The following is a 12,738-nucleotide window of genomic DNA, read 5'->3' as shown; positions in this document are numbered from 1 at the left end:
TTCTGGAGGACCATGTGAATCCAATAGTTCAAACATTGTATCCTGAAGACAGTGCTGTGTATCAGGATGATAACGCACCAATACACACAGCAAGATGACCTTCTCCCATGGCCTGCACAGTCACCAGACCTAAATATTATTAAGCCACTTAGGATGTTTTGGAGGAGTGAGTCAGGAAACGTTTTCCTCCACCAGCATTACACAGTGACCTGACACTATCCTGATTCATCTAGTAAAAAAACAAAGTGACTGTTTATATGACGTTCAATTATAGACAGTGTTGGGGAAAAGCAAAACAAAACAAACTAAATTGTTATTTATTTTTCAAAGAAAGGCAGTATGTGTTGTTATTTTTGCCTTATTTAGAGTAAGATAAACTTAAAACTTTTATGTATTACTTTTAGCCCAACACTATATTACATATACAGTATTGCACATTGATATATCTTTCATATCAAGACAAAAATGGGTGTTGTTCAATACACACACACACACACACGTGTGTTTACATATATATATATATATATATATATATATATATATATATATATATATATATATATATATATATATATATATATATATATATATATATATATATATATATACATACAGTTGAAGTCAGAATTATTAGCGCCACTGTATATTTTTTCCCTAATTTCTGTTTAATGGAGGGAAGATTGTTTCAACACTCTTCTAAGCATAATAGTTTTAAAAACTTATTTCTAATAACAGATTTATTTTATCTTTGCCATGATGACAGTAAATAATATTTTACTTGATATTTTTTAAGACAATAAGGCAAGTTATTGTATAATGATGGTTTGTTCTGTAGACTATCGAAAAAAAATAGCTTAAAGGGGCTAATAATTTTGTCTCAAAAATGGTTTTTAAAAAATTTATAACTGCTTTTATTCTAGCCAAAATAAAACAAATAAGACTTTTTCCAGAAGAAAAAAATATTATCAGGCATACTGTGAAATTGTCATTGCTCTGTTAAACATCATTTGGGAAATATTCAAAAAATCAAAATCAAAAGGGGGCTAATAATTCTGACTTCAACTGTGTGTGTGTGTGTGTGTGTGTGTGTGTGTGTGTGTGTGTGTGTGTGTGTGTGTGTGTGTGTGTGTGTGTATATATATATATATATATATATATATATATATATATATATGTATATATATATATATATATATATATATATATATATATATATATATATATATATATATATATTTATTTATTTATATATATTTATTTATATATTTATTTATATATATATATATGTATGTGTGTGTGTGTGTGTGTGTGTGTGTGTGTGTGTGTGTATATGTATGTATGTATATATATATATATACATACATACATACGTACACATACATACATACACATATACATACATGCATACATACATACATACATATATATATATATATATATATGCGTGTGTGTGTGTGTGTATAAACACACACACACACACTATAAACTCATACGGAATTATATTCTACCTCTCTGTTCTGTGATTTCCGCTGATTTCATGAAGTAAAATCAATATTAATAGAAACAAACAGTAGCCGCTAATGGTTATGCATGCATGTTATAACCTGGCATTATGAAAATGCTACTTAAAATGATTCTGGGCCATCACAGAATTATGACTAATATATGCAAATACTGTAGCACCATGACACTGTGACTCACGACCCTCACGCGAGAGCCTCGTGTGTCCACCAGGGGGCGCTGACGAGCAAATCTGTATGTGTATCTAAATTCCATACAGCTGGAGAGCTTCCAGTTCAATGCCGATCCCTCTCCCAATCCCCCTCCCCCTGTCATGTTTTTTCTTTCTCCTCCTTTCCTTCCTCTTTCTTTCTCCTTCTCAACCTCTTCCTTTCCCCTCCCTCACTGTAAACCAGTTCACTCCCTTTCCCCTCATTCTCCCAACTCATTTCCATAGAATTTTTCCCTCTTCCAACAATCCTCTGCCCGCATGTTCGAACAATTCTACACGAAAGACCCTCTTGATCTTCATTCTGCTGACTGCCCAGCCACTTCTGTCTGTCCTTCTTTGCATTTTACTCTGTGTTTCAAAGGTGTGACGACATTGCAAGTTATGTAACATTGTTTACACCCAGTTTGGAGAGAACCCTGCCCAGCAACTCACACACACACACAACAGAAGAGGATGCATCCAGCTTGTAATCAAGGCAAAGAAGAGCCACGGGCCTCCAGTGTGCTAAAGGTTATGTAATCGTCCAGAGAAGTGGTGCAGTGATGCCATTAGACCAGGATGCCAGTTACCCTGCCATATATATTTCTAGATGAAAGCACGGAGATAGATGTATATGCAGATGCCGTTTCTCCCTCACCTAGGTTCCATCCCTTGCGTGCTAAAAGAGGCCGATCCAGACTCTGTGCCGCTCTCAGCATCACTTTCAGACTGATACTCCACTGGAGAGGTGGAGCCCGGCTTTATGCGCACTGAAAACACACACAAGAGAAGAAAAATAAGAGATTAGACTTAAATGCTGATTTGTATTTCAATAATGAGTTGAATATATAATAACATACAAACATAAATATGAGGGAAACAAATGGCAACAATTTACTTAAAGAAGTAACGTCATGAATATATGAAAGAGATTTTATGCATGCTTATAACAACTGTCATTTAGTGTCATAAGTTCAGTTATGTTGTTTTAAATGCAAACGTGAGATGTCTTTGTCATTGACATTATAAGACAACAGAACCTGACTGTCTCTTTTTCATGACAACTTGACATTACCAAGACAACTTAACTTGTACTAAATCTGTTATAAACATTTCATGAGGAGTTTATAACTGTGTCATGAATATTATAACAGGGTCCTTCATATTTTTCTGGACCTCAACTACAGTGGAACAATTGAATTTATCATGAAAATGTTTTTTTACGACAAGTTGTATGTTGTCTTGGTAATGTCAAGCTGTCCTAAAGACATCTCAAACAATCTCTCATTTGCCTTTGACATAACGGAGCGAATGACTTGTTGTCATAAAAATGCATGAAATCTGCTTCATATATATGACTTGTGTCACGTCATGATTATAAAGTTGTCATGACAGTTGTATGAACACCTATGATTGCAGTAACTGGCCTTAACAAGAATTTTTTAAAGTTAGTTACCAAGAATACATTTCTTAGATTTGTCCAGTTTAAAAATATATAAAATCTCTACAGGCATAATAATAAAAAAAACTAATAATAAATACTACAATTAATTAGAAAAATAAAAAATAAGCTACTCAAACTTAAATGTATATATTTGCAACCAAGTATTAAAAAGTGAAAGTTTGATTTATAAGTATTCTGTCCAATTACTTTTGGTCCATTAACAAGTAGGAGGCACAAATGCAAACTGTTGTAATTCCTACACCGTTCACCTGAGGCTTAACTAGGTTAATTAGGTTAACTAGGCAGATTAGTAGTTAGGCAAGTTATTGTATAATGATGGTTTTTTCTGTTGACAGTCAAACATAAAATAGTTCATAAAAACTTCAAAACTGTTTTTATTCTTGTCGAATTAGGACAAATAAGACTTTCTCCAGAAGAAAAAATATTATCAGACATACTGAGAAAATTTCCTTGCTCTGTTAAACATAATTTGTGAATTATTTAAAAAAGAAAAAAAATTCAAAGGTGGGCTAATAATTCTGACTTCTACTCTGTGTGTGTGTGTGTGTGTGTGTGTGTGTGTGTGTGTGTGTGTGTGTGTGTGTGTGTGTGTGTGTGTGTGTGTGTGTGTGTGTGTGTGTGTGTGTGTGTGTGTGTGTGTACGCGCATGCATACATACATGCATACATACATGCATACATGCATACATGCATACATGCATACATGCATACATACAACAGTTTTGTCTGGTTCTTAAATCTGCAAATAACACACACTTTAATATTTACAATACAGAGATATATTATGACACACGGGCATTTATAGCTCTGTCCTCTTTTAAAAAGAGAGCTGGAAAAATAGTCTCATTTGAATTTAAAGTGACACAAATGCACAATTAAGATCAAAGCCTAAAAGGAGCCTAAAAGAGTTATAAAAAATTATCCATGTAATATTTTGAGCTGAAACTTAACATACACACTCAATGGACATCAGATTTTACATCTCGTGAAAAGTGATATAATAGGTCCCCTTTAAAATCAAAATTTTTAGATTTCCAACAAGGTCTCATTTGAACCCGGCTATATATGTATATACTGTTCGGTTCACACGTTGCGTTTGTTTAAAAAAGCCTCCCACTTAAATGAGGTGTGAGTGGAACACTGGAGCCATTTCTCAAATAAGCCATTAAATCAAGACCAGAAAAGCCTTCCTGCCTACAATTTAATTCAAACAACATCACTTCCAGGACCTAATATGATTCAGACCATTATTTTAAATTTGTGAGAAGCTTTCTTTGTGTTTTTTGGCAAGCACACAGTTCTCGACTCCACAGGACAAAGAAAAGAGGAGGGGGGGAAGGAAGAAATAAGCTAAATTTATGTTCCATATTGACATATAGGCAAGGTGTGGCCAGTTTGAGTTCTGGGCTGATATCTCCTGACGTGACCTTTAACCCAAGCCGTTGCAGATGATTTGGAGATGCCAAAGAGTATTAAGATTATCTGCTAAATGAAAGGGGGAAGGGTGCCGTCCATTCACTAAATGTCCTCTCCCCCCACCACAACTGCCTCACATTATTTAGTAGAGAAAAACACATCAAAAAACTCCCAAATTGCATACTTATGCACTATTCTGTGTCATTTTGTAGCATAAATAGTGTAAGTAGCTCATTCACTCTGAATACTTTAAAAAGAATAAGTGCACTTTGAATACCGCATGACGTAATTATTCAACCGATAACAAAAGAAGTGTGGAATGTTCATGCACTCAACGTTCGCAGCTTTTTCACATAGCAAATGAGGAGGAGCTATTAGGCTCTGAGGTTGAACTACTTTTTCATTTCGGATAGTGTAATTAAAATTTTCTTATGCCACCACCTGGTGGTGACTGGGGTTGTACTATTTGGTAACTTGCCAATTTATTTTACAAAAGTGTTAACTGTTAAATGTCGACTGGGGAATGGTATGAACATTTGATGACACTAAACTCTAAAGTGCATAATCTATACACTACCTGACAAGAGTCTTGTCACTTTTAAGATATATAGCAAATAATAACTTGACTTCTAGTTTAACATTTGGTCTCAGAAGTGGCTTATATGAAAGGCAAAGGCCTCTAGATTACACGTATTTTACTAAAATAAAATATGATCATGCCTTGATTATTAATTAATTAGGAGAGTAAGGTCTGCATTTGTCTAGACAAAAGTCTTGTCAGTTAACAGAAATAATATACAGTATAGAATATAAAGTCATGGTGCAGCAGAAAAAAGTATTAATATTGTTTACGACTCCCATGAACTTGGACGACTGCATTCATTTATCTTTGCAATGGCTCAAATAACTTATTAAAGGGCCATGACACCCCCCACTTTCAGTTAAAGTCTACTTCAGAATTTTTACAAAAGATGCATGATTAATGGGCGTGGAGCTCCGCGAGCATTGGGAAGAAGTGGGCGTAGCCAGCAGGGGAGGATGTGAGCGAACAACTGTTGTTGTCAGTTAGCTCACAAAATGAGACACAAACCATGAGGAGACGCATGAGTTTATAGTTTACAAAGTTAAAATGCAAAGAAATGAACAGTGATTTAATGCTCTGCTACATTTGTTATTCGTAATTTCATATACACATAACCACAATTTATATCATTATAAAGATAAGTGTGTTCATGTAAACCCTATAAATGAGGACTTTTCCCTCAATCCCCGTATCCAGCAGACTCATTGCAGCAGGTCTCCTGACCTGTCTATTTTAACCGTTAGCCCTGCTGGTAATATGGAGGATTTAGGCAAACACAGCAGCACAGTGATGTGTCTGAATGTGAACGAACTCCTGATAAAAGACAGCGTCCGCTATTCCCTAATTCTCGTGCTGCTCTCCCGACAAAAATGCTAGCAACACATCGGCCCTGACAAAATCGCGGGGGAAAACATGCAACAAACCCCGTGGATCATGGAGACAAACGCATATGAGCCTTCATGAACGGCTAAATACTGTGTGCCCGTGCCTTGGGTCCGTATCTCACAGCTCGGGCTTGACTCTGGCAGGTCTCATGAATAATTAAGCAGCCGGCTCTTCTCATAGGATAAGAAAACTCCGCTATGAATAATGATGAGAAACCGACACGTCATCATTGCACTTGCAGTACTGCGCTACGTTGCCGATTTTGATCCCGCCCCAAAAATCATTTTAAACCCGGAAGCTAAAATTAGCTGACAAAAGCTCAAAATTATCCAGTTTTCCCCACAATTAAAGCTGACAGGTGCTAACATTGTCTTAACTGATCCTCAACACACACACATCTGTTAGTATAAAAAAAAGTTATCCAGGGTGTCCTGAACCTTTAATAAAGTCATCTGAAATGACAAACAAAGCGTTCTTGCAGGACTCCCAGAGTTCATCAAGATTCTTTGGATTCATCTTCAATGCCTCTTCTATCTCACCTCAGACATGCTTAATAATGTTTATTATCCGGTGACTGGGCTGGCCAATCCTGGAGCACCTTGAATTCTTTGCTTTCAGGAACTTTGATGTGGAGGCTGAAGTATGAAAAGGAGCGGTATCCTACTCAAGAATTTGACCCCTCCTGTGGTTTATAATGTAATGGGCAGCAAAGATAAGATGTCTTGATACATCAAGCTATTGATGTTGCCATCCACTCTGCAGATCTCTCGCATGCCCCCAAACTGAAGTTAACCCCAAATCATAATCTTTTCTTCATTAAACTTGACTGATTTCCATGAGAATCTTGGGACCATGTGGGTTGCAATAGGTCTTCTGCAGTATTTGTGCTGATTGGGATGCAGTTCAACAGATGATTCATTGGAAATTTCTGCCTTCTGCCACTTTTCAAATGATTAACTAGAAGTCAAGTGATTATTTGTTTCTCTTACAACTGGGAGCGACAACAAGACTTTGTCAGGTAGTATAGTGTGTCATTTGGGATGCAACTATTTTCTTGTTTCAACGTGCTATTAACATATATTTTCAATAGCTATATTTCCACTCAAAGTTTGACAATGGCATTTTGGTACAATGCAGAAAAGTTTTTTTTTAAATGCATCCCATAACTTTTACATTTGCGCAGCAGAAATGTGAGCAAGTTGGGAAAATGCACAGCTGTAAACATTTTTGCAGCGCATTATTTATTTTTTCAGTCGGTTGCTATGATACTGAGAATTTCGCACTGTACCATTGCAGGTTTAAAATCAATGACTTAAAAACAAAACTATGATCTCTCTGTGTTGAACATTAAGGCCATACTCACACTAGGTACAGTTGCCTCGAACCGGGCCAAAGCACGCTTGTCCCCCCTCCTGTCTCCCCCGACGGCCCGCACTCACACCACAATCGGGCCTAGACACGCTTACGTCATCGCTGCTGCGCTGTTCAGTGAGAAGCGCTCTCTCACTCAGCAGCACAGTGGAGATTTCTCTAGCTATATCGTTTAAGTTGTTTGTTATGCAGTGACATGCAGTCAAATATTTCGCCAAACAGTCCTTAGGCATGCGGTAACACGCAGTCAGATATTTCGCCGAACAGATCCGCCACTTTTGGCGCTCATAAACAATCATGAAGCCCTCGTGCTGCAGCAATAAGGAGGTTTGGTAAAGGTGCGCAGCTGTCGTGCAGTAAGGAGTTTGCATTCACTGAACAGTAAGAATGATGAATAAATCCATATGATACAGTCCCTTAAAAGTCACGTCTCGCTTTCAGTTTCGGGCGTTTTGCACTCACACTACAAACATACCGCGCCAAAGCCCAAGTGAACCGCACTCTGGCCCACCTATTCCAACCGAGCCAGGGCCGGCTAAATGAGCCGTGCTTGAGCCCGATTCAGCGCACTCACACTTCTTAAACGTGTGAGTAGGCCCTAAATGCCCGCTCAGCACCTCACTAGACAGCAGGCACTCCAAAAAACACGTCACTACCAATGCGACAACAACAGCGCAGTGGACACGCATTTAGTTTGAGGCTGTTTAAACGCATTTAGCCAAATAAACATTTACACCACAAAACTGAAGAATGCACAGATTTAAACATATTTTTAGTATAAGAAACGTAATTAGATTGAGTCTCTTTAGCAAATATATCATTACAAGGGATACGTTTTCAAAATAGAAGTCAGACCAGCAGTTTACTTTAGACTTATTTTACTGTAGAATTTTTTCAAAATCACTTAAGCAACATTCAAAGATTTTACAATGATATCATAATTTTATTTATTAATATAATAATGTTGATTATTATTCTGGTATTTATTAAGATTATGAACATGAATTGAGATGACAGAAAACAACAACTGACAGTTAAGAGAACATTTAAACAAAGTTTTAATCTGAATGGCATGTCTGGCACGCCATGCAACTTTAACATGTCCTTTAAAATTTAAGAATTTAACTAGAAGATGGACAGAATGTACTTTTCTGTGTATTTTTGTTAATGCATTCACACCACATGAGCATCTACATCAAGAAACCAATCCAAAGGAATTTGTTTTCTACTAGCTGTGGAAGTAGTCAAAAGTGGGCAAGCTCAAAAAGTTCTAGACCCTGTTTACACCTGGAGTTAGTGTCATTTAATCAACAAAAACGCATCTAAATACCAAATGTAAACAGGGTCCTAAATATCTTATATCTTCAGCCCTATTTGTTCCACATTACGAAAAGACAAAAAAATCCCTTATAGAGAAAAAACAAGTTCAGCCTGGAGAAAACATGGGCCTGTTCAAGAAAGCATGCCGAATTCTCCACCTTGGTAGTTTTCCCATAAATTGAATCCAAAAGAAACTGATCTACTTTATGGTCGCTTTGAAGATGGTCCCCACCCAAATAACACAATTCACTGACCTTCATAATATGTTCATTACATTTAACTAGGCTTTGCAGAGCTGCATACAAAGTTAATAAGCCAAAAGGAGCCAAGCAAAACACGTCCCTCACTTCAGACTTCGGGGTGGCATCAGTGTGTTAAACAAGCATTAGCGTTGTTCCACTGGGATATATGGGTGGGGTTCTCTCATTAAAAAACATTCAGCAAATTTCATTCAGCATTTTTTTTGGTGCGTTTTAATGCTCTTATTACGGTCCAAAACCTGCATGGTGTCTTAAGGGGGAGCTTGAAAGTCAGGAGGTGAGAATAAGGGCAATGGAAATTAATAAAAAACAAGGTGGATTGAACCATTTCTCTCATGGGACTCCCCTACACTTCAAGCGAAATTGAAGAATTGATGTGACGTAATTTCAAACAAAATCAGGCCAAAACAAAGCTGGTTTCAGGAGATCAAAGCAGCTTGTCCAATCACACTTTCTATTCACTATATTACTCACGACGTCTGTTTAAATGGCCCTTCTTCCTTTTTTACACTTGAACAACTAAAATAATGGTTACATTTAATTACTTATTATTGTAATAAAATTACGTTGTCGCTGCTGTAAAAAGTATCTTATGAAATTCAAAATAGTCACATCAAGCAACTCTAAAGACCCATTCACACTGGGACACTCACATTTTTCATCGATGTTTAATGTGTCGTGACTAAATAAAGGCCACCACTGTGATTGTGCAAACAAACACATAAAATGGCAGGCAGGCATTGAAGCACCTCATCAAAACCTTCTCCACCAATCAGACGAAGCTCCTAATGTTATAGTAAACACCACTTGGAGGCACACCAAGCATAAAACAGTTGAGGTGATCCCAGTTTCACTTTCATTCAATGAAGTAGAAGACGCAAAATGCAAGAGCACAAGGACTGCTTCTCAATTCCAAGAACACTAAGAACGAACTTGCGTTCTTGTGAACAGCAGTCTTGCCTAACTTAGTTAACTGTGAAAGATTGAACTCTGTAGACCGCGATGGTCACATGACCTTCAAAAATTTTTATTCATTCATTCATTAGCCCCTTTCACACAGTGATACCGGTAAATATCCGGAAAATTTCTGGAACTACTTTACTGGTATATTCAAAAAAGCGCTGTTCACACAGTCGAGGACGTTACGGAATTTTTCCGGAAAAGAGCATTCACACATCCATCGCAAAATGCCGGTAAATTCTGACATCATTAACCAGAAATGACCTCTAAACAGCTGCGCTTGTGTTTGTAAACATTTGACTACATTACAAACTCTTCCGATGGATCAGTATTGAGTACAACTCTAATGAAAACATAGAAAAACACTTTCGCATGTCGAGATGTTCATGATATGTGTGTGTGCTGGCGCTATGGGCGCTCACGGGCACATGCAAAGCTTGAAGGTAAACAAACAACGGATTATCATAAACATTTTATCGATAATTATTAGGGATGTAACGGTATCAGAATTTCACGGTACGGTAATACCTCGGTATGAATGTCACGGTACGGTATTTATTCAATCATTTACAGGAAAAAACAAAACTTATGAAAATACTCCAAAAAAGTGCCAAAAGTGTCAATGACATACAAATTAGCCATCTATCTGTAAGCTTTGAAACAGGAACTTCAATTTTAATAACAAAAAAATATTAAACCTTGTAAAAAAATTAAGTTTCAATTTAGTAGTGTTGAAAACTCATCACATTCAACATTTAATCACTCACTCACTTAGATAGAGATGGCTTTAAAGGAAAATTAGAATATAAATATAATCTGGTAAAAGCTGGTATCTCTGGGTATTTACAATGTCCCCTGCAACAGAAAAAAACCCTCTCATTTGGGACTGAGGTTTCAGGGACAACAGAGATATAACTTGGCCCAGGTTGACAGCAGTGGGTAACGTTGTGCATTGTCTTTCCCCCACTTGAGAGGACAAACCATGAGTGAGATAGAGATCTCATGTCTGCATCAATCTGAACAGTGTGCTGTGTTTCTGCAGTCCCCATGACTGATTATTAGTCGTATTCCCCAACTTGCAGGCACGTGCACACACAGTGCTCAACCTGTGCAGTGCACATGCCCTTTTTAGTCTTGGATAGAAAGTTCCCTTCCAAAATGATCAAAAGTGCCCCCGCGACGCGACATACCCTCCGTCCCCGCTTTACAGTACGCGCGCGACAACACAGCTGATAAGAACTCGCGACAACACCGCTATTCAGTACGCGCGCGACAACACAGCTGATAAGAACTCGCGCGACAACACCGCTATTCAGTACACGCGCGACAACACAGCTGATAAGAACTCGCGCGACAACACCGCTATTCAGTACGCCCGCGGCGACAACACCCGCTTTAAGGTTTTCCAGCTCTTTTTGATCCCCGCTTCTAGCAGCACACTCCATTTCCGCATTACTGGATCAGTAGCTACAACAGACCGCAAGGGATTATGGCCAAGCCTGGGCTGATGGGAATTGCAGTTTCCGGTACCTCCCGTTCGCTTCATTCGCCTGAGCAAATTTTCTCAGAAGAACTATAGTTTTACCGAGTCATCCGACTACGGTAATATCGAAAAAAATTAATATTGCGGTATGACGGTATTTACAATACCGTTACATCCCTAATAATTATTTACACAGCATTAAGAAGGAACATAGAAACATTATCTGACTAACATCTAGCAGCTAAAGGTGTCTGGAAAAAATATTCAAAGGCTTTTATTCTCATAAACCGCGCGCACATGAATGCGTCTGACTGTTCTGATTGGCTAAAGCAGGTGTTTCACGTCAGCCCGTTCTAGACGTGGACGCGCTTATTACGGCAATCTTCCTTGTGCATTCACACAGCGCAGCATTCCGGCAAATTACCGGTAATGTAACAACTTCTCTTTCCGGAAAATAGCCAGAACAAATTTACCGGTATTTTCAAAAAGGGCCTGTTCACACATACAACCTTTCCGGAAAATTGCCGGTAATTTTCCGGAAAGGTCTGTATGTGTGAAAGGGGCTATTGTCTTGTCGGCTTAGTCCCTTAGTAAATATCAGGTTCATTTCTTCTGTTCAGTTCGTCAAAGTCATTAACTTACAAGTCAACACACCAACACTGGAATAAAAAACTAATGTGTAATTCTAATTGATTTAGCTCTGACACTATGTTTAACTATATGAAGTGCTGTAGAAAGGGGCACACAGCTAGTCCAAAAGTTGAATAAACGATATTACTGCTGCTAGTTGACTACTGCGACAAATAAATGTTTTTTGATTTCTATTTATTGATTAGTGCATTTATATCTTGATTTTACAGAGACTGCATTCATATTTCTCCAAAGATTAGATTTTTCCACCAAAAAAAATTCTGACTAATCTTTCCATGTTTCACCTCTCTTAAAGAGATAATTCACCAAACAATGCAAAAAAAATAAATAAATAAAAAATCCATCATCTTACATGATTTACTCGTTTCTTTTCTCTATTCAATGCAAAAAAGACACTTTGAAAAATGTTGGAAACCATTAGCCCTTATCATTAAACATTAAAAAAATACTGACAGTCAATGGTTTTCAGTTTTCAACAACACCTCCTGACTTCAAACTCTGGTGTGGCCTTAGTATGTTAAACATGCATTAACGTTTTTCCACTGGAATATTTGGGTGGGGTTCCAACATTCTTCAAAACATCTTTTTTTGTGTGTTCAACAGAAGACAGACCCTCATACAGGCTAGAGAGTAA

General features: G+C 37.5%; 1 protein-coding gene across 6 annotated transcripts in view; it reads right to left on the bottom strand.

Moving 5' to 3' along the window:
- Positions 1 to 12,738, bottom strand: part of klf8 (Kruppel like factor 8) — a 77,941-nt gene that overhangs the window by 6,700 nt on the left and 58,503 nt on the right. For all 6 annotated transcript variants that reach the window (NM_001080003.2, XM_087300022.1, XM_088651602.1 and 3 more), the window contains 1 exon segment: positions 2,370 to 2,481. In NM_001080003.2, the coding sequence (NP_001073472.1) occupies positions 2,370 to 2,481 (112 nt within the window).

This window comes from Danio rerio, chromosome 21 (genome assembly GCF_052040795.2).
Source record: "Danio rerio strain M-AB ecotype USA chromosome 21, GRCz13ab, whole genome shotgun sequence".
Classification (NCBI taxonomy): Eukaryota; Metazoa; Chordata; class Actinopteri; order Cypriniformes; family Danionidae; genus Danio; species Danio rerio.
Note: the sequence above shows the minus strand (reverse complement) of the source record. Positions and strands in the feature narration are given on the sequence as shown.